The sequence below is a fragment of the Callorhinchus milii genome, unplaced genomic scaffold, assembly GCF_018977255.1.
Source record: "Callorhinchus milii isolate IMCB2004 unplaced genomic scaffold, IMCB_Cmil_1.0 Scaffold1, whole genome shotgun sequence".
Taxonomy (NCBI): domain Eukaryota; kingdom Metazoa; phylum Chordata; class Chondrichthyes; order Chimaeriformes; family Callorhinchidae; genus Callorhinchus; species Callorhinchus milii.
In genome coordinates this window covers 11679737-11703729 of record NW_024704742.1, presented here as the reverse complement: position 1 = coordinate 11703729, position 23993 = coordinate 11679737, and the positions used below count along the sequence as shown (strand labels likewise).

The 23993-nt window shown below is 40.7% G+C and overlaps 1 protein-coding gene across 4 annotated transcripts in view; it reads right to left on the bottom strand.

The window, feature by feature from the left end:
* Positions 1 to 602: 602 nt before the first annotated feature.
* Positions 603 to 23993, bottom strand: part of adgrl3.1 (adhesion G protein-coupled receptor L3.1) — a 297007-nt gene continuing 273616 nt past the window's right edge. For 2 of the 4 annotated variants that reach the window (XM_007905930.2, XM_007905931.2), the window contains one exon: positions 1961 to 3976. In XM_007905930.2, coding sequence (XP_007904121.1) covers positions 3174 to 3976 — 803 coding nt within the window. In that variant the 3' untranslated portion in view covers positions 1961 to 3173. Of the gene's footprint in view, positions 830 to 1960; positions 3977 to 17898; positions 18068 to 23993 lie in introns of those variants that run through there. The other 2 variants (XM_007905933.2, XM_007905934.2) reach the window with 2 other exon arrangements.

The window sequence follows — 23993 nt, the reverse complement described above, 5'->3', positions numbered from 1 at the left end:
TCTGCTCAGTATTTACAGTATTGAATTATTTCCACTTCCAATGTAAAAAACAAAATGAACAGAACATGTGGATTTTAAGTGAATATTGGGTTAGGGCAGCCAGTCCCAATTTAGAAGTATAGATTGATGTGGCTGTGAGCATGGTTTCCTCTGATATTGGCAGTCACACAAACCATGAAACAAAACTAACCTGGTTAGCAAAGTGGTAGAGTAAGTGACTTCCAACCAATATATTATCGGTTCAAATGGCCAACTACAAGTTGTGTAAAGGAGAAAACCTGGGAAAGAAAGTAGTTAATTATTGCTTAGCTATGTTTAACCTTATAATAAATTCTAGAAAGGTAACAAAATATGAGCAGTCAACTGTGGAATGGAAAACAAATATATTATGAGGCAGGAATGAAAAAAAATAAGAAGATGCAGCATAGAGAAAATAAAATGCAGAACAAAATTCTAGAGAAAGATTAAAGAAACTAATCAATATAAGAAGCTGAGTGAGAACAAAGTACATTACGATGTGTATCGGATTTTATTAAGCTTTTCTTCATGTTCAATAGTCTAGCCTGATTAATGCAGGTGAACATTTTAGGATGTTGGAGAATTTATTCTCTGTAATAACATTAAACATAAAAGGTTGGTGATGATTCATCTTTTTCCATCGTTCAACTGTATTAATGAGAGCCCTGAATGTCTTTTTGATCATCCGGTAGACATAACAGAGGTTGGTGCTTGTCAAGGGCTTGGGAATCTTCATATCATCCTGGCTTGGCTGCCTTTGCTGTAGCTTTCCCCATTTTGTAGTGAGATTTCAGTGTATGCAACTGCAATTCTAAAAAGATTCATTGCACAGGCAAAAAGGAAAACAAACAAGGATCAAATAACACACTAAAATCAAGTTTTGGGACATTAATGCACACAGTTCATTAAGATTTTGACCAGATTTTTCAGCATTAAGAAGCATGTAATCAGAGATATTGTACTAATACTAGTTCACCTCAAACTTTCTTTGTTGTCTCAAACATGATATTCCAACTCACTCTTCTTTCTTCAACGATTAAAAAAAGGTTTCTCTCTCATTCTTTCCTAGGACTTCACAACAGCAAGATATCTTACCTCCCTTCGATCTTCTCTCCTGCCATGATCAATAATATTATATCATATAACTTGGGCTGATATACCCCAAGTTCTTCATCACATATCAACACCAATTCCTTTGTTTATTGTACTGTTTCTCCTACTCTTTCCTACCCTTGGTGATGTCCTGCACTGTGACCCTTAGGCCTTCATGTACGTTTCTCAGTAACAAAGATTGAATATTGAGCTCAATCTTAAATATTGGGAGCTGGAAAAGGAAAAGTTTATACAACTATAAATTGTCTTTTTATAAAAATAACTGCGTGTAGGATTGATGGATTCTACTTAAATGTTGTAATAGTGCGATGGTACTATTACACTATAATACTGGCTATCCCATGAAGAGCTAGTTAGGGTGTAATGCAGACAATCAACTATCACAGCAAAGCAGGAGGGTGAACGGGTTCCTTAACTCACTTAGATCACATTGTCAGGAAAGTGACCATTTTTATATCTACCAAGAGCAATTGGAAGTAACTATGGTCCCAAAACAACTCATTGCAGTTTCTTCTCATTGTCTCACAAGTGATAACTGGGCACATGTACATGGGGTAAGAAAAACCTTCTTCAGCCACCTCCAATTTTGTAAATCTGTAATCAGTCATTTATTTGTTGGCAAACAGGAATCACTTTTACAACAAATATTAGTAATGAGGTCATTCAACTCGGAAACTATACAAAATGGATCATAAATTAAAAAAAAATGAATTACCAAGTGTGCTGCTATGTTCATTACCATAGGGATTTCCTACATCAACTAATTAATGTCAAATAAATACATTTTCTGTTAGAAAAAGAAAAACAAAAGATAAGAGAATTCCAGTCTTTTTCACTTCAAAATAACTTTCATTTTAATAAGTCAATTTTTTTTAAACCACCACGGTACAAGTGCCTAGTGCTTTGACTAGATTTAACATAAAAATGTTTCTACTTTTTTCCCCCCACATGCACGAGTTCCACTATTTTCTACCAAGACTCCTTGGTTTCTAGAAGAGTGCCTAGCTCCCTTTGTGGACTTCCATTGCTGAACACATTTATGAATAACATAGTGCATTTTAAACAAAAATGTACCTGCTGTAAATCCTAATTTTGATTTTTTTTGTTGTTGGCAAAACATGACTCCACTTCAAAATACACAGTGAGAAAAACCTAAAACAGTTTTTTTTCCGATTTTTGAACTATTGTGATCACCTCACTAGAAAATGAGCTTTTATAAATTGTGGTCTTCTAAGGAACTGTTAGGGGAAAATGCCCAACAGAAAGACTTCATGAAAAAACATTGCTCCTACCAAGCAAGACAAAACTTGCAAGACCAACACAACAAAAACTGTCTTGTTCACTACATCAACAGGGACAAAAGTTTGGAAGGAAAAAAGCATACTACAATATATGTGCAATGCAAGTATCTGTACACAGAAATTGTTTCAAAATTTCTCGGTCATTAGTTTTATAATGAGAATTATTAGAGCAAAAACATAAAATATGCAACTAGCATATCATTTTAATGGTTCCCTTTCTGATATTGGACATGTTCATGTAAACCATAGGAACCAGAAGAATTCTGCAGCTAAGATGAACTGCAAGATGAATCTAGGTGTGAGATAAAGCCAGGACTGATATACAATGATAATAAAATAATAATAAAAAAAAGAAAGCTATTGATACCCTTACACCGTTACAAGTGGTGCTGACCTACGCCAAGCCTCTGTTAAACATCCTTGAGAAAATAGACACCAGGAAAAAAAGCTAAAAATTGAGCATTACTGAAGGAAGCAAAACTGAATTCCATATATATATATATATGTCCAACCCATTCACAAACAGTTCAGTAAGTTTGACTCCTTTTTTTGCCTTAAAACAGACTATTCCCTTATCAGCTGCTTCCCACGCAGTGCCTTGCTAAGTTGATCTGAATAAAAACGTCTTTAAGTAGTTCCGCAGTTTTATGAACAGCATTTAGGGTCAAGCACACACACACGTCTTCCTTTGTTTGCTTGTAGAAACCAGACCAAGGTATCTGGGGTTATTAGTCTTTGCCCCTATAGACTGGTGACCAAATGTGATGGTCCTTTTGAATCCCCTTCAGATGATGAGCCTTCCTTATTGGGAGGAACTATAAAGCCATCGCTGCTTCCACGCCCGAGCTGGTAGTAAGTGTGCAGTTGCTGCACATGGTTCCTGGAGCCCAGATTCGGCATACTTTTATAATACACATCATCGCCGTCACTGCTTTTAGCTGGTGCTGGAGCGCTTTGGGTCTGAGAAGTACCACCGTCCGTTATGGGCATGCCTGCCAAAGCGGGCATGCTGGTATACAGAGAATCCCTGTTTGGTGACTGCAGTTCCTCTGTGTGCTCGTTGGTAAGCAAAGGAAAAAAGCTCTCGCTGTGATCTTCAGGGATCCGTCTTCTGTTGCTGGGGTAGTGATGGGGCTGATGGTTCTCGACCGAGTGTGCTCTCTGCGGTAACAAAGGGGCATTGGACTCCTCTCGTATGAGCTCCAGGCCCAGGCTTTCATCGTGGTTGAATGAAGTGGCGTCGTCGAGGACAATGGCGTCGTCCTCAATGCTGCTCGCGATGTTGTTCAGCTTGTTCATGAGGTTCCTGTTTTGTTCGCTGGAGCACTCGTGGTTGTTCAGGTAAGACGGGATATAGTTGGACGTGAGTTCTTTCAGGATCTTTTTCTCTAATACGGTTTCGCTGTGGTTGTACCCACGGTCGATGATTTGTACGCAGTCACCCAGGTATTCTCCGCTGGCGATGCTGTAGCTGTTGCCATGGTTACCATTCAGTGGTAGAGTATCCATGACACTTGTATCCCTGGCATTGTTCAGCAACACCTCTGAAAAATACGACACAGAATGGCGTGAGCGGCAACAACAGCAGCGTTTGCATTGTGTTGGGGACGGGAGAGAGAGCGAGAGAAAGAGAGGCGGAGATCACAGCATCTCAAGTGACACACCAGATACGCTAAATAAAACTTGGATGGCGATGGTGCAAACAGTCGTTTTAAGTGCTTCAGTAATCAATGAATTCTGTAGTGATTTGGCCCAGCAACGTGGACGATAAAATATGTCAGAGAGAGAGCGAGAACACACCTCTTCTCCATAGCATCTGTTGTGTTCAGGTTCAAGATGTTCTATGACACAAGATGGGATTTCAAGCAGGACTTTAGAATTAGAGTCTGACTAAGAACATTTAATGGGAAAGCACAATAGTAACATGCCTGTTGGCACAGGGTAAGAAGTGGTATTGGGAACAACTTTTATAACAAACCTGGACTTGGTATAAACCAGATCCTAATGGGATTGGGGGGGGTAAGCAGGTCAGAGAAGTAGGGAGGTGCCAGGGCATGAAGGGATTTGAAAAGGATGAGGATCTTGAAATCGAACCGTTTGGTGATAGGGAGCCAGTGGAGCCTGGCTAGGACTGGTGTGATGGGGGTACGGTGTTTGGTATGGGTGAGTATGCGGGCGGTGGAGTTTTGGATCAACTCGATTTTGTAGATGGTAGGGTTGGAGGGTCTGGCAAAGAAGGCATTTGAATAGTTGAGGTGATGAACGCATGGTTGAGTGTTTCGGCTGCACCTGGGGTACGGTTGGAGGAGGGCAATGTGATGGAGGTGGAGGAAGGCGGTTCTGGTCAGGGACCAGATGTGGGGAAGGAAAAACAGCTGTGGTTTGAACCTGATGCCAAGGTTTCGCACCATTTCGGTAAGTCTGAGGGATAGGCCAGGGAGGTTGAGGAGGTCAGAGCCGCAGGATAGAAGATGTCGATGGGAGCCAATGAGTATGGCTTCTGTCTTGTCAACATTTAGTCATAGGAAGTTTTCGCTCATCCAGGCCCTGATGTCTGCCAGAAAAGCCAAGAGAACATCAGCAGACCTGGAGTCCCAGATGGAAGAGAAGTAGATTTGTATGTCATCTGCATACAAGTGGAAGTATACCTCGCGTCTGCGGATGACATCACTAAGGGGGAGCATATAGAGGAAGAGGAGGGGGCCAAGGATGGAGCCCAAGGGGTACACCACAGATGACCGGGCAGGGGCAGGAGGAGATACAGTTTGAAGGGATAAACTGAAGGTGGTTTGTTAGGTAGGACACCAACCAGGCTAGTGCAGTCCCACTAAGGTGGATAAGGGAGGTGAGGTGATGGAGGAGGATGGCGTGGTCAATTGTGTTGAATGCGGCAGGGAGGTCCACAAGGATGAGGAAGCAGAGGGAGCCATGGTCAGAGAGAGAGAGAATGTTGTTTGTGACCTTGATAACGACTGTGGGCAAGGCAGAAACCAGACTGGAGGGGCTCAACGAGGGAGTGGAGGGAGAGGTGAGAGCAAAGCTGGTTAGCGACAACGCGTTCCAGAGCTTTGACAAGGAAGGGCAGGTTGGAAATGGGACAGTAATTTATGAGATTGGAAGGGCCTGCGAGAGGGAGAGGCGATAGTTGGGAGAGGCGGAGATGCTCGAGCCACAGCTGGCGGTGGATTGTGAGGCCAGATTTGTGCCATCTGCACTTTAGGGTCCGAGTTTGTGTTTGGAGGGAGCGGAGGTGACTTTTATACCAGGGGGAGCGGGTAGATTTGGAGACAGTCTAACCAGCTAAAACCGCATAGCTTGCCATTGATAGCACTGTCTGCCAAACTTTCCTGCTGCTTGTCCAGCTAGGGCCACCCAACCCATTAGGGCTTTGGCTTGCAGGGCTAACAGGAGCTGAGTGGGAGGGATCCGGAGCTCTGTGTTTGCCACAAATCTACCTCACTAGTTGCAACTTGGAGCTGTTATTACCAACTCTGATCATGAATCACTTCATAACAGTCACTTTGTCGCATAAAGTAGAAGGACATTTGCAGTAAAATTTCATGGATCATATTATTGGTTTGTCCCCTTCAACACTATCTTCTTTGCCCACTGGAATACTCAATTGATGTCTGTCACCTAGTATCTGTAAGAACGAACTGGCAACACAATCAAGAATTGGATTATAATAAAGTACGAACATATAAAATTCCATTCCATTAAATTAGTAAATTTGACTTTTTAGTTCAAAATTGGCACAAAAACTATCCTTGTCACCAAAATTGAAATTAAAGATCAATTAAGTGCCACGCTTGCCAGATTCTCAGGCATGTCACATTAATGCAGAACAAGCAGGACAGAATACAGCAGGATTGACATTAATATTCTACTGAATTATGTATCGGAGAAGCTCTCAGATTGATGGTCGAGGTGCAGAACCGTGACTGTAACAGCTTCAATGGAACTCTTAACGGAGAGGAGAATTGAAAAATCTAAAGAATGTGCAATGTACGATCCTTTCGCAACACCCAGCGAATGGTTCATTGAAAGCGAATGTTGGGAATCAAACATTGTGGAAGGCTTATTTTATTGAAACAATTTCATTGATTACTGGATTTGAAAGAATTGTTGCACATCGACCGAACACAGGTACAGACAAAATGGAAAGCATGATGAAGCATACACACACACGCACACAAACAGATACAGTTACAACAGACCAGCTGAATGACAAAGGTGGAATCTTCACTCCACGGTAACAGCAAGATCAACCATTTGGGGAAATAAAAAGTACATGAAAAGGTTCGGGTTAATATGACATAACACCCCCCCACCTCCATTCAAACACACACAAACACTGTTTTCAAAGTAAAATTAAAATGGCAAATAGCCATTCATCAGAGAAAGCAGCTTGTGCTTATTTGATAAAACTCCAATATTCATAATTACTGTCACAGTCCGACTGTAAAGGTCTGTACAGGAATGTAATTTGAATGTATTCCACGGCTTTGTTAAATAAGATGATGCAAGGATTGATCAGTCTGGGTAGATCAGTTTTAATCTGATTAGTTTCTTAGTTGAAACTGTTTCTCTGCCCAGTATACATGCACCCACAGAAGGGCTGAAATCTACAATCTTTAGATGTAGGTATGTCTTTATGGGCTTACCAGTGCATACAGACCACTCCCCAAATGTGCCAGGCACATGATTCAACATTTTCCCTTGTGTGTATTAAAGCGTTGAAATAAATATTAAAATAATTACAGTTATGGTTTGGCTGCAATCGCTGCCGCTAAATGTGATATGCTCACCGCACATGTAGCATCCCCAGCAAGCACTTTGCAATGTTGCGAATAGTTGACTTTGGATTCAGAGGATGGCTCCAGTCAGAAGCTCAGATCACAGGATCGGTTTGGATGAAGAAGGCTCTTCAGCCTATCTGATCTCATCCCTCCAGAACACCCACCCTGCAGTGCCCCCCATCAGTGCATCAAGCTATTGTACTTTTTAAATGAGTATTGTGTCTGAAGTGAAAACACTTTGAATCATTTTGATTTTAAAGACCGGTTTAGTTCAGACATTAGCAAGTCTGTGTAAATCATGTGCACATTTACCTAGAGGGGGAAAAAATGTGGTGGAGGGTGGGGCTTACCCAATTCTATACACTAAAGACATTTATGTAGTTTGCTGACATCACAACACTGGGCATATCTGTCCAGAGGCAAATCTAGACTGATGCATCTGCCCCAGGCACATAAAAGAATCTTCGGATTTAATGCACACTGGAAAATGTTGGTTAGCAGTTCAAGCCATGCACAAAAGGTACCGAGACATTTTATTTCGTTTTGGGAAAATCTGCCTTTTGCAACCTCAAAAGGTTTTTTCCTGGGCATCTTAACAATTGTTGGATGCACTTTCAAAGTAGTACCTTTTTTCAAATATTTCAATTTTATTTGTATTTGCCAATGTTATTTGTAACCATTCTGGTTAAAGACTGATGTGCACAAAGTGGGGAAACAACAAAACTGTGGAATGGAATATCCTCCACAGAAGCTTGCTGATCAAGATTTATTTAGGCTGAGCAAGAGCCCAACTGAATATGTTTGAATGCAAAGCTTCACTGGAAAGATAACATCTAACGTACAGCTTTCAAACATTTCTATATATTTAAAATCTCTTGAACAACTAGGCTTAAACCACAGTTATCACCCAGGTGTGGCTGGAAGAGAATGGTACTAAAAAAATTACATTTGATATGCAATGTTTAGTTTTACTCCCATACTTGTCTCGCTGTAGGGCTCTAAAGGACAGCATGAAGAAAAGGAAAGAAAAAAAACACAAGTAAGCTTACAGCCACAGTAGAGGAAACATGAACAAAAGCAAATAGATTGATGATGTGCAGAAAATATTTCACAAAACCCATCTTTGCTACACATAATACATGACATTATCCTAAAATGCTTTTAAGCTGGAAACAAACATCACAATAATTTTAAACCAAATAGCAATAGCTGTGCTCATACTATTCGTCACAGAACCATCAATAAAAACATTTCTATGAATTTTTAACAAACACAACAACCCTTTCACCCGTTTGCTTTCTTCTAAGATAGAGATACATAGTTCAATGGCAGAAAACAAGTGCAATTTAGTGGGGTTGACTTTAATTGGCAATGTATTCAAAACAAGCCAATGAGTATCACATTGGGAGATTGGGAAATAAAGGTAACAAAATTAATGATTGTTCAAATTTAATATAATTTACTAGGCTGATGAAAGGGTTGTAAAATTTAAGACCCCCTTTAGTGGCTTACAGAGGCTGTGTTGAAAAATTAAAGCCCAGGTTTTTTCAGATTTTGACCATTGTCACCAATCAAATTATCAGAACAGCAGCAGGTTTTGTAAAGGATACATTTCCACTGGCAGCTTTAACCTACGTTTACCAACCAATTTGGTTTGAAATTCAAAGTTCAAAGAGTCAAAAATATGTCGATTGAACAGAAATACAGGGTGACCAAAAAGTCGTGATGCCATTACAATGTCTAATAAGTCTTAACAAAATGATTTTTTTCAAGATAATAGGGTAGATATCATGATTTTTTGGTCACCCTGTACCACAAAAATGTAGTCAAAACTCATCACTTAAAATTTAAGAAGGAACTGCGTTTTCAGCGGTCTGAGTTATCTTCTCCGAAGAGCTCAAAATAAATGCAAGTTGTTGTTGCTCATCTGATTGAGGTTAAGGCTCGTCTTTTGACCGACTGCAATGCAGTTCGGCCAGCTGCCGGGGGAAATGTCTATCATCAAGACAAAATTAGCACCGGGTATCTCATAATGGGGTTTGACTGTTTGTTATTAAACTGGTGAGAGCCAGAGTTTCAAAGCAAATTGTTTTTGCCAAATGAATCATTCAGTAAATTTTGCAATTTTCAGGGAGGGAGAGAGAGAGAGAGAGACAGACAGACAGACAGACAGACAGACAGACAGACAGACAGACAGACAGACAGACAGACAGACAGACAGACAGACAGACAGACAGACAGACAGAAAGAAAGAAAGAAAGAAAGAAAGAAAGAAAGAAAGAAAGAAAGAAAGAAAGAAAGAAAGAAAGAAAGAAAGAAAGAAAGAAAGAAAGAAAGGGTTAAGATCACAAAGAGGCGCCGATCATTTTCGGCTACTGTGAAACTGAAGCCATCAAGTTGCATTTCTAATAACATAATCCGTTATCTCTTTTTCATCAATAATTTTTGGAATACAGCCTCCTCAGACCATGTAAATGGGGAAACTGTCACCACATATTAACGTAACATTCAGAGGAGCACACCTTGTGTTTTGTACATGCTGACTGAGGGGTTGTTATAGACTGCGGATTCCCCAAGCAATGTGTTATAGGGATTGTTAGTGCCATGAGGACGCAGAAGAGCATTGGTTATTAGATGGTTTGCCATAGCCCCTGGAGCAGCCAGACAGAAAAGACAAAAAAAAACAAAAAAAGATCAATCAGGCAAATGTAGAAAAATAAAATATTCTCAATGGTAAAATTGAAAGTTATATTATTCAACAACAATAAGCTGAGAATACAGTCAGACCTGGAATGTTGAGGCTTACGAAAACATTTGAGAAATGTTTCTGACAATGTAAATGCATCGGCAAATGGGCTACAATGATACATGCTGGTTCCATCATAACCCATTGTATAAAATGAACTTGTTCAACCAGGACAGTCATTAATTGATTTCTTAGCTGTACCCTTGGGGTATGTTGTAATGGCAAGTCCCTTTGTACAAAGAAATCTTGCAATCCAATTGATTGATTCTACTAACTTTAATGATTTTCATTCCAATTTCTAACAGTGGCTCAAAGTATTTCACAGTTTATATCAGGATTGTGTGCGGGCTTTTCCTGAGAATATACAGCTAATAACATCACAGTTACACCATTGGAGCACCTAAAGCATGAATACATAGGAAACAGAAAATGAAGGCAACATAACACTGCACATGGGCTTCCCCAAGATTAACAACAACAACAACAAGATTACATTTGTATAGCGCCATTCACATTGTGAGGACGTCCCAAGGCACTGGACAGAGTACAGCATTTCAGACCTGATATGGGGTCGGGGGAGGGAGAAGTGGGTGACAGATGGCATGGTCGAAGAGGAGGGTCTTGAGGTAGCACTTGAAGGAAGCTACGGAGGGGGCGAGGCGGAGTGATTGGGGGGTGGAATTCCAGAGGTTGGGGGCAGAGTGGCTAAAGGCTCTCCTGTCAATGGTGGGGCGGGTGGGGGGACATGGAGCAGGCCAGAGCCGGCTGAGCGGAGAGAGCGGGCAGGCTGGTAGGGGTTTAGGAGATCGGGTGATGGCAAGGCCATGGAGGGCTTTGTAGGTGAGGACCAGGATTTTGAACTGGATCCTCTGAAGGATAGAAGCCAATAGAGTCGGGCGAGAGAGGGGGAGATGGGGTCATGGAGTTTGTTGTGGGAGAGGACACGGGCTGCAGAGTTCTAGATTATCTGCAGCCTGTGGAGGGAGAAGTTGGGAAGACCGACAAGCAGGGCGTTTGCATAGTCGAGCCTGGAGGTGATGAAGGCATGAACAAGAGTTTCAGTGGCCTGAGGGGAGAGGTAGTGGCGGAGTCGGGCAATGTTACGGAGTTGAGGGAAGGCAGAGCGGGTCATGACTTGAACGTGGGGGAGAAAAGACAGTTGAGGGTTGAACAATACACCGAGGTTCCTGACTGGCTTGGTGAGTTGCAGTGAGCAACCATGGAGGTTGATGTTGCCAGAGCCTGAGGTGCAGAGGCGCTGGCGCGAGCCAATCAGGAGGGCCTCAGGCTTGTTCACATTCAACTGTAGGAAATTTGCCCTCATCCAGGACTTGATGTCTGAAGTTGACCCCATGTCTGTGGATGATGTCATCAAGGGGAAGCATGTAGATATTAAAGAGGAGAGGGCCATGGACAGAGCCCAGGGGGATGCCAGATGTGGGGGCTGGAGGAGAAACCGTTAAAGGCAACGAAGTGGAGATGGTGAGAGATAGAAATCGAACCAGGCATTAACATGATTCACAACAAAAACTGAAAAGATTATGCAAATCTCATAATATTGTCTGCATTGCTTTGTAGAAACTACTTTGCATTTACCATGTTCAACTTAAATGAACATTTTGATACCATGTTCAGCTTAAAGAGGTAACCACCTATACATTTTGAGTTTTTGGACCAAAGCTGCCAGTCGAAAATAACAGCAAAACAAATTATACTTGTATAGCGCCCTTCACGGCGGAAAGACATCCCAGGCGCTGGACCGTCTGGGTTTTTGGACCAAGCTGGGAGTTGGGGTCAGGATGGGTGGAGGGCGATGGGGTGAGTGGTGTGAGGGAGGACGAAGGCACAGTCGAAGAGAAAGGTCTTTAGATAGGATTCGAAGGAGGGAAGAGAAGGGGGAGGCATAGAGGAATTGTGGGATAGAGTTCCAGAGTGTGGGATGCTCGCCAGACCTGAAGTAGCAGCCGTTGCAACTACTTTAGTTGGTGGGGGGGAGTGGGGGGGGTGACTCGGGGGGCAGAAATCAATTGAATGGATTGCCAATTATCTAGTGATCCTTGGAAATCAGGACTTTAGTTGTGATCAGGGTCACGTCTCAGCTCTATCCTTCACATTCAAGAGTCAAGTAACATGGTGGAAGCCAGAGCATGAATTATCACTTGATCAATGCTACTGGCATCCACAAAATCATCCCATGGCAAACAGCAGCACTTTCAGGAGAAGTGTATATGTGTGGGGGAGGGGTGGTCCAACAAAAAATATAAGCATCAAAAAATATAAGTAAGGTTGGAAGGTTGTGAGCATTTATTTACATGGTTAGGTTAATACTACTGGTGACGTGCAGGATTGCCACTCAAACTGTCTCTCAAGGAAGTCCTTGAATTGCATTCAGTCTGTTTGAGAAGCTGATCCAATGGGAATTGAGATCAGACTACATAATATACGTAATATTTGAATAAAATACACCAGTGGTAAATGTTTACTCTGAATCCAAAATCTACTGGGTCCAGATCAAACCAATAAGTATTCACATTCCATGCTGATGTTATGAATGTCATTGATCTAACTGTAGGAGTTATCTATTTAAATGTAGAGATATGTAACGAGAACCAAAATCCAATAAATCATGTACATGAAGCAGCAAAGTGAAAGGGAGGGAGTGGAGAAGTAAAAACAGAATCAATTCAATCTCGGTACTGAATGATTGGACTTTTGATCTTAGCACTATTTCATGATCATCAATAATTTCAGTAGTTAATTTTGAAAACAATATCAGTGCAGGACCACTGATCTTTCATATTAACAATAATTCTTTTATTTTTGGTCTTAAACATTCTGGTTAGAATCTCAACTTATATCTCACGACCTACAACTGATGACAGTACCACAGTGGAAACTGACCAAATGTTTAGAGTCTTTGAAATAGACTCACTTCGCTTATTAATTGGATACCTTTATTGCATTACGCAACTTGGTCCTTGCATTTAACTCTTAAGACAGTTAAGGGGAGTGTCTGAAAAAATATCTTTATCTGTAAGTATATTTTATTATGAATGAGATTCTGGTTATGATCTGAATGCAGTACATCAGTAATGATGATATCTTGGCAACTGAGGTGATAGCTTTCTAGTAAATTGTTGGTTCCTCGAATATATCAAAGTGTGCCAAGGAATCTTTCATGAAAATTGTATCTATTTAACTGAGGAAACAACTGTACTAACTGAACCAATTGTACCACCTTTAAAAATACTGCATATAGTGCTATTCATAATTCCTCCAGATAGTGATCAGATGTTTGGCCAAATATTTACTCTTCTTCCTGAGCAATATTAAAATTAGAGGTAGGTGTCAGTCTATAATGGATTGACCAACTCTTGATCGAGTTTCTGTTAAATGTAGAAATAGGACATAATGATTATTATGAAAAAGGCCATCTCAGTGTCAAAATGTTACAGAACATCCTGCTTTCTGTAGAATATACTCCCAAAATTGGGCATGTCTTCTTGGTTGAAAAGACGAATTGGAGGCAATGTTTGAATTTCAGTTTGGTAATTCTATATTCAAACAGATGTTACTTCAACAAAAACTATTGTAAAAACGGAAATTTCACTATCTTGCATGAAACAGGCTCAGCTCAGTCAGCGCTTTTATCAATCAGTTGCCAAGACATTACTGTTGTGATGCGTGGCTAGGTTTAATATAAAAAATTTAATAAAACTATTCTGAAGTTTCCTTTCTTTAGGTTGCCAAAGATCAGGTCTTTCAAGAAAGTCTGCGAGTGTTTACAGCATTGCATCATGAACAACTTAGTATTACAGTGGGGGGAGAGGAAAACACCATTGTTGGCAGAATAATCTACCAACTGGTTTAATTTATCAATTTGTGCTGCAACAACACCCTAAGGCAACAAATAATAACGAATTACATTTGTATAGCGCCTTTCACATCAGGAGGATGTCCCAAGGTCCATATAATTATGTATAGATTTGGTACCAAGGAACCAAATACATTGTAACACTACCAAAGTATCAACAATTATATGCAAAGATAAGTATCTCTTTGTATTAGTAAAGATAAGAACACTGGACTTGCTTTTGTAATATATATATAAATGCTTGTTGAGGAAACATTACAAAGAGGTTGCTTCATTTGAGTTCACTGCTAGTTACAGGTTTAAAGTTAACAGGTTATATCAGGAACATTGTAAATTATTGGTATAAATTAATCAACTATATAGATGAGTAAATACACATTTGTAACACAATACAATATTGTGTTGTTAATCATTATAAGCTTTGTCATCTTCATTTGCATTGTTTATGATATTAACGTCTTTACTCTGATCAACTCTTTCCAATACACCCATTTGATATTCCAGTAAAATATAATTCATAGTCTTCTTGATATCTGACTAAGAAATTGCACCTAATTATGTTTAGTATAGTACTAAACATAAAGAAGATCCAGGGTTTTACCCTTGCCTGAAAAAAATCCTCTTTACTTTAAGGGCAAGGAGGAACATTAGATAAACATGAGTTCAGAATCAGCTCTGACACCACTGTATCTTACCAATACTTTGTCCGCGCTTGGACACATAACATAACATGTAGGAGCAGGAGTAGGCCATTCGGCCCTTCGAGCCTGCCCCGCCATTCAATCATGGCTGATCTTCTAATCTAACTCCAGCTAATAACCTGACCCCGCCTTATCCCCATATCCCTTAATCCCTTTTACAATAAGAAATCTATCTATCTCAGTCTTGAATATGTTCAAGGACTGAGCGTCAACAGGCCTTTGGGGTAGTGAGTTCCATACATTCACCACCCTTTGAGTGAAGAAGTTCTTCCTCAACTCAGTGCGAAAGGGCTGGCCTCTGATTTTAAGGTTGTGACCCCTGGTTTTGGTTTCTCCAACCAGGGGAAACAATCTCCCACTATCTACTCTGTCATGCCCTTTGATGATCTTATAGGCTTCTATAAGATCCCCTCTAATTCTTCTACATTCTAGAGAATATAGGCCCAAATTGGTCAGCCTATCCTTGTAACTCATCCCCTTCATCCCTAGCACTAACTAACCTAGTAAATCTACGCTGCACCCCCTCCAAGGCAAGTACATCCTTCCTTAAATAAGGAGACCAAAACTGCACACAGTATTCCAGGTGTGGTCTCACCAGGGCCCTATACAGTTGCAGCAAGACTTCCCTACTCTTATACTCTAATCCTTTCGTAATGAATGCTAACATACCGTTCGCCTTCCTAATTGCTGCTGCACCTTCAGACTAACTTTCTGTGATTGGTGTACAAGGACACCCAAGTCCCTCTGGACCCTAACACATTCCAATCTCTCCCCTTCTAAAAAATAACCTGCTCTACTGTTTTTGCTCCCTAGGTAGATGACTTCGCACTTCCCACATTATACTTCATCTGCCACCTACCTGCCCAATCACCTAACCTATCTATGTCTCGCTGCATTTTTTTAATGTCGTCCTCTGTGTTGGCACTTCCTCCTAGTTTTGTGTCATCCGCGAATTTAGATATATTAACTTCGATGTCCTCATCTAGATCGTTGATGTAGATGGTAAATAGCTGAGGCCCAAGGACTGATCCTTGTGGCACTCCACTAGTCACATCCTGCTAATCTGAAAAGGACCCGTTTATCCCTACTCTTTGTTTCCTATCCGTTAACCATTCCCCAATGCACGTTAATATGCTCCCCCCAATTCCATGGGCCCTTATCTTTTGGACACTGATAATTATAAACCTTATTTTTGATATAGCACCTATAACATAGGAATGTCTCAGAGCACTTCTCATTGGAATTGCTATAAAGTGTTGTGACTGTATTTGGAGACAAAAGTGACAGCTAATTTGTGTTCAGCAATTTCCCACAAAGGGCCATGAACTGAATGACTAATTTAACCTGGAGGGTTGTTGGCCACGACACTGAGAGCAACTCCCTTCTCTTTTAAATGATGTCATGTGAACTCTATCATCAAGCTGAACAGACAAGAACGGAGTTCATGGGCAGTCTCGACATGACGGATGGTGATATGGCTGGGTTACATGGCCAAGTTGACTTAAGCAAAGCTCAGTGCAACTCATGGAGAGAAGGAATGAGGGGAATTGGAGAGGGTGTGTGCGAAAATTCAACAAACAAGTCTTTCAACCATTCTCCAGTCCCAGATTCTCAGTCATCAATTGGCATGTTATAATAATCCTTGCATTTGATATAGCGCCTTATCACATCTTTGAGATGTCCCAAAGCGCTTCACAGAATATACTGTAATGTGAATTGACTGTATATTTTGTGGGCGAAACGTGGCAGCCAATTGCACACAGCAGTGTCCTACAAACAGTCGTAGATTATCTCTATGGAGGAACACTACTCATTAACACTGTTAATAGTCCCTTTGTGCCACAGCAAAAATGCAGAAGAATATATGAAATCATAATATGTTTACGCCAAAGACCATGGCCATTCAGGGCCACGTGCTGTGCCTCCCTAGAGGTATCTACTCTAATCGCAGATCGCTGCACTTTCCCCATTAAACATTATATTTATTCAAGCAACTAATCCTTTTAAATGATATTATAGATTCAGTTTCAACAGCCTTTTTTTATAAAGCATTCCACATTTTGACAACTGACTGCATAAAAGATAAACCTAACTCCAACCCTTTTTTCTTCTGGTTATAATCCTTCCTATATGTTTTCTTGCTACTCACTGGTCAATACAGATAATACAGTCTCTCTCACTGTTACAATTGGTATTAATTCTGAAATTTCTTTTAGGTACTGATCAGCCTTCTTTGTTCTAGTGCAGTGTTTCCAAGTCCCTTCACATAACTAACTTCTCAAACCCATCGGCACCCAAAGGAACCTCTGCCCCCAGTATGCCTGACATGCTATTTCTGGAATGTAGTGGAAGTCAAGATTGATGTTTTCCAATAGTTAATGTTATTGTGTATTATCTCAACCTACTCGTGACCTTTCCTAGGATTGTGTAATGTATGATACATTATTGAATCGGCATTCCGCCCTCTGTTACCTTTGTGTATTGAATTTTTTCTTTCCTTCAGATGGGACTTAATTTATGATTCAGTTATTTGAGTGTGCAAAGGAAAGCATTCACAGACTGCACATATAACACCATTATCCTCCCAGTCCACGTGCTGTTCAAAAGGATAATAGAGGGAGGGCCATTTTTAACAAAACTGATTGACAAATATGGAAAACCGCTTCAAATAAAACAAAAAGTGGTTGCACAAACATTTTGATGTCTTCAATTCCCTTCTTCCCAAAGCAGGCAATCCTGAGACTACATTTAGCATTGGCCTGCATCAGGTAGATTGAATTCTGAGACCATTTGAGAAGCAACAGATGCCAAACCATCCCAAATCCAATCAAGCTTTTTCTTTCAAGCACTATTTTACAAGCACCTTTGGTTGCTGCTATGGGCAGTCACTACAAGGTTTGTGCGTTCCACCAGTTTCCTGACTAGGCTCTAGAAAAACAACAACAAATTACACTTGTATGGCACCTTTCACATTGGAAAGACGTCCCAGGACGCTGGTCAAATATACTGTAAAGTGAATTGACTGTAACCTTTGTGGGCAAAATGCAGCAGCCAACTGCGTACAGTCCCTCAGTGTCCCACAAACAGTCTTGGATTGAGTGAGCAAATTATTATTATTATTTCTGAAGGAATTATTACCCCTAGAAAAACGATCCGCCAATCGACTAACAACTGGGTTCCTAGTTACTGCTAAATAAACAAAGGCGTATGGAGTAAGGAAATTTTGCCAAATTTTTTGCTCTGCCCAGGAAACGAACCCAGGTCTCTCGCTTGTGAGGCGAATGGTCGCACCACTGAGCTACAGGACTCCACATGATACTGAAGGTCAGGTCCATGATGGACATACCTACTGAACCCAGTCTGGTTTGCTGTCTTCTAGGCTTCCCCATGAAGATTCCTCTGTACCCTGCCATCGTCCGCCTTACTGAATTCATTTTCTATGCTGCAACTTGATGAACTCCTGTCTTGTGGTGCCGGGTGGGGCTGGCAATATGGTCTGCCTTGATCCAGATGCTCTGGAAAATAGCCCAGTTAAGAGAAAATCATGCATACCCTTGGGTTAAATAAGGTCAAGTTTCTTCGAACATGGCCTATCCTTCCTTGGTTTTGGGTATAGAGAACCTTGCAACACTGCACCATATGTGGGCTCCCCAGACTGACAGACACCCCAGGCAATGGTGGAAGTGCAGGGACCCAGAACTCTTTTACCCTCCCCTCTGCTGGACTGAATGGTAGTTAATAATAATAATAATCATTGCATTTGATATAGCGCCTTATCATGTCTTTGAGATATAGGTCATAGGAACATAGGTCACAGGAGTAGGCCATTCAGCCCTTCAAGCTTGTTCCGCCATTTAATTAGATCATGGTTGATCTGTACCTCTGATCGGAGACGTCTCAAAGCGGTTCACAGAATATACTGTAAAGTGAATTGACTGTAAATTTTGTGGCCAAAATCCGGCAGCCAATTGCACACAGCAGTGTCCCATAAACAGGCGTGGATTGAGTGACCAAATTATTATTATTTAAGGAATTATTTCCTCCAGAATAGTGATTCCGCCAATTGACTAACAACCAGGTTCCTACTTACTGCTAGGTAAAACAGGTGCAGAGTAAGGAAACTTGCCCGACATTTCACCCTTTCGCAAACATGTTGCACCCAATCAATCATCCCTTTCACTCCTTCTAAGATCATTTTGCTTTGTTGTCTCCCTTACTGCATGAGGTCCCACAAGCTCAATCTAGATGCTCCGATGCTACGTTAATAATAATAATAATGTTACTCTCATAGAGTCTAGGCGAGTCAGGTAAAAATGAGTTTGAAACACAGTTAGTCTCATACAATAACTGTGCTCGTCACCAAAGACAACATTCAGACTGACATTAAAAGGACACGGGAGATTCAACTGCAGGCAACAAAGCAACATGCCTACAGCACTTATGTAAAAGGAAGCAAATATTTTAATTGCCCAAGGAATAGAAAAAGGATATCAAGCAAGAGAGGTCAAAGCCACAACTCAAGAGGGATTTACATTATACTGACCACAGAGTAACATTAATTGAAATAAAATCTCTCATCCTGAGTGTTGTTTAGATTTGGGCAGCCATTTCCTAGACTAACTAGTTTTCAAAATTCATAACTACTGATTAATTTTGCATTTATATTAAGCATCTTGTAATACCCCTCAATTTTTAAGTGTCAAGTGAAATGGATTTCCACTTTCCCAGTAAATGTGCTCTTTTACATTATGCTCTCATCAATATGTTCATTAGTCAAATCTAAATGGATTCCGAACAAAGATTCTTTGAATGTTGCCTGAAGGGAATCTTTTGATAAACCATAGTGCTTTGACTATTAGATTATGCAGTAGAAAGCAGATAACAACAACAAAGTTATATATATCAATAGTGTTGGACTGATTCTTTTGATTCTTAAAGAAATGCACAAAACAGCCATCCCAAGACTGCTGGATGATTAGATAATTTGGTGAATAAAAGGGTTTGTAACATTTGGGTCACCCTTCCATCTCTGCCTCTTCTAAAAATATTTTAAATAGGGAGAAGCTATTTACACCAGTGTAAGAGCAAACGGAGAGCTTAGACAACTTTTTTTCACTTTTTTCACAGAGAGTTGCTAGTTTGGGGAATGCCCCACCAAGTAAGATGGTAGAGGCAGAGTCTTTCTGGGTTTCAAGAGGGAAGTAGATACTCAAAGGCTTGAAGGGGTATGAGGGTAAAGGTAGGGCAGTGGAATGAAATGAACATCTTGCTTTTGAGGGCCAATGCAGACTTGATGGACCGAATGGTTTCCTTTCTGTGCTGTAAACTTTCTATGATGCTGTGATTCTACAACATTTTCTGCTGCAGAAAGGAATTAATAGATAATAATAATCCTTGCATTTGATATAATGCCTTATCACGTCTTCGAAATGTCTCAAAGTGCTTCATAGAATACACTCTAAAGTGAATTGATTGTATATTTGTAGGTGAAACTCGACAGCCAATTGTGCACAGCAGTGTCCCACATGGACACTGGATTGAGTGACCAATTTATTATTCTTATTATTTTGGAAGCAATTATTATCCTCGGAAAAGCCAATCAACTAACAACCGGGTTCCTACTTACTACTAGGCAAACAGAAGTGTGTGGAGTAAGGAAATTTGCCCAACATTTTGCCCCGCCAGGAATCAAACCCAGGTCCTCTTGTTTCCGAGGCGAGTGCTTTAACCACTGAGCGACAGGACTCCACAGATGCTTCGACAATAAGATTAAAGGGTATGTAGAGCACGGTTGACCATAGGATTAGATTGCCTCATGGGGAGACATATACCAGCAGTATGAACAGTCTCTTTCTGGGCTGTAACATTCTATCATTCTACAGAATATCAGCACACTCTCTTTATTCTTTGGCCTGAAATATAATGAAGTAAAATAAACCATCAAAAAATCAGGTTAGATTATTAGGACCTATCCATCACATGTGGAAATGTTTATGGTTAAATGCACTATGCATTATTAGGATTAGGATTCATACTGTGGTGTGGGGGAATAGACACGGAGAAATTCCTTAAGTGAAGCAAATACTGCATAGCGCAGCAACAAACAAAACCACAATGGGTATCCCTTCCTTCCTTTGTAGCTCAAATAAATCTCCTCACTGAGTTACGAAGGACAAAAAATAGCAGTATCTACAGGCTTCTAACTGGGGACAGCGTTGATGGATGGGCTAAACGGAAAATAAAGAAGCTGGAATGCATTAAAAAATGTAAACATACATTGCTTCACTTTAAATATAGGTCAGTTTACTTCTAAGTGAACATAACCAGTGCACGCAAATGTAAAAGCATTCACACCGCAATCCTATGTTAGGAGACGTGCCTCTTCTATGGGTTGCCCATCGTCTCACTCTTGTTTGGCCTCCCAAACGGCTTGAGTCCCCACTGACTATTATTAATGTGAAAGGGCTTGGAATTTCTTAAATTATTAACCAAAAAAGTTATTATGCCATAAAGATTCAGTTGTAAAGTTAGATTGCCTTTCAAATAAAAGATACTTGATAGGAGAACTTTTCTGAAGGACAGGTATGCAGATGAAAGTCTGGGAGTAAATTAAATGGCAAACTGAGAATAAGTAATAATAATAATAATAATCATCGTGGAGTCCTGTAGCTCAGTGGTTAGAGCACTCGTTTTGCAAGCGAGACACCTGAGTTCAACTCCAGGCAGAGGGCGAAACCTTGGGCAAGTTTCCTTACTCCACACAGAGCCTAATAATAATCCCTCCAAAACAAAACAATAATAAATTGGTCATTTTCAATCCATGACTGTTTGTGGGACACTTTTGTGCACAATTGGCTGCTGCGTTTCGCTCACAAATATATGGTCAATTCACTTTACAGTATATTCTGTGAAGCGCTTTGAGATATCGAGAAGACGTAAAAAACGCTATATCTAATGCAAGGATTATTATTATTATTATAATGCTTACATTGGATGCAGTGCCTTATCACATAGACAAAATGTATGAAAGCGCTTCATAGGATTTTTACTGTGAAATTAATGACTATATTTTGTAGGTGATTGGCAGATGGAAGTCAGCTGTAAATATGTTGGTTCAGAAAAAGCACCGACTTAGATAGTTATTACTCAAAGACATGGAACTCTGGTGCGTGAGAATTTATATCAGCCTGCGATTAGATTCAGAGTGAACTGGAAATGTGGACAGATTTAATGGGAACAGAGTTTGCAGTGCAAACAAGCAAAATGTGCCAGGACTAGGAAGGCATGAGTCATGAAGACTGATAGATGACAGGAGAGCAGGAAATAAAGGAGACATGGGGACACATTTCATACTGACTGCCTCAAAATGCTTTACAGGCAAGGAGTCGGACAACGAGTAATGTGGGAAAGGGAACAAAGGCAGATTAAAGAGGCAGGTTTTCTGCAGGACTTTACGACAGAGCAAGGATGGAGAGGCAGCAAGAGGGATTTTGGGAAGGCATGCTGGATAGCAGGGATATAGAGTCACTGAAAGTTCAGCAATGATGGCAGGTTGGGGGGAGCGAGTGATGCACATCAGTGCTTTGTGGAGTGAAAGGAGTAGGTGCGAAGCGATTGAACAAATAGAGTAAGCAAAAGTGTGGAGGGATTTGAAGGTCAACACAAGGATCCTGAAGAAGTTGATTCAATGGGGGACAGGGAGCCAGTGCAGTCTGGTAAAGATGGATGTGATTGACATAGATCAGTACAAGCTGTAGGTAAGAAGAAATAATGAAAAAGCATTTTTTTCCTATTGTCCTGTTGTCTTTCTTTTGATGTATTGTCTTCAAGTGAAGCTGAAAGAATATTTGTCTCCTTAAATTTTGTTGTGTAACTTGCAATTAATTCTCCCCCATAAACTTTTCCAAATAGCATTGATATGTAAATATGAACTTCAACATTCATAAAGCACTGAGATGCAATGCACAGAGTGATAAAATAATGAAGGTTTTATATTCCCTCGTGCCCTCCACTCCACCATTGGTGGTCATGTCTTTAGCCACAATGCCCCAAAACTCTGGAACTCTCCCTCTCAAACTCTCCAACTTGCCACCTCTCTCTTTAGTTTGATTTGATGGATGCAATGCTGTGATTCGCAAGCCCAACCCTAAATTAGTATTTAATAAGAAGTCTAACATAGCACTTGTGTCTAAAGTGAAAGCTCGCAGGACTGAGTCACAAACTGAAATACAATTTGGCTAAACAAAAAGAGAGCATAGATAAAGTTAGGTAGGATAGCAAACAGTGAGAAGGATAGCAGCCAACTGCAGGAAGACATAGACAGAATGGTAAAATGGTCAGACACATGGCAGATGAGTTTCAATGTGGAGAAATGCGAGGTTATGTATTTTGGAAGAAAGAATGAGGGGAGGCAATATAGGCTGGTAATACAATCTTAAGGGGGTTGAAGGAAAGAGAGACCTGGGGGTGCAGGTAAATGTATCCTTGAAGGTGGCAGGACAGGTAGATAAAGCTGTAAAAAGGGCATATGGGATACTAGGCTTTATAATTAGGGGCACAGAGTACAAGAGTCAGGAGGTTATGATTAACCTATAAAAGCACTAGTTAGGCCTCAGTTAGAATACTGCGCCCAGTTCTGGGCACCACACTATAGGAAGGATGTTAAGGCATTGGAAAGGGTGCAGAGGAGATTTACGAGGATGGTACCAGGAATGAGGGACCTTGATTATGAGGAAAGGCTTGAGAGGCGAGGATTATTCTCATTGGAGCAGAGAAGGTTTTGAGGAGACCTAATGGAGGTCTTCAAAATCGTGAGGGGATTTGATAGGTTAGAAAGGGAAAAACTGTTTCCACTGGTGGGTGTGTCGGTGACTCGAGGTCACAGATTCAAAATAGTATCTAAAAGAAGCAGAGGGGAGGTGAGAAGAAATTTTTTCACACAGCGAGTTGCGCGAATCTGGAACGCATTGCCTGAAAGGGTAGTTGAGGCCGATTCGATAACAACTTTTAAAAACGCAGTGGATGGGTATTTGAGGAGGATGGGTTTGCAGGGTTATGGGGAAAGGGCTGGGGAGTGGGATTGACATTAATTGCTCTATTCAAGGAGCCGGCACAGACTCGATGGGCCAAATGGCCTCTTTTTGTGCTGTACAATTCTATAATTCTATGTGAGTCAGGACTGTTCAGGTTGAGTGGCTGTGACCAGTGCATTCTATCTGAATGATCATGGGTCTATACTGTTCATTAATAAGGAACTTAATTCTCGAAGGCTCTACCTGGCATGAAAAGCACTATATAAATGCAAATTGTCACTTGAAGCTAGATCTATGGATTGCTTAAAAATACTGTGACTACATTTTACAGTAAATCCTGATACATGCTTTTCAGACATCCTCCAGCATGACAAATGCTATACCTAATAAAAGGATTATTTTTATTAAA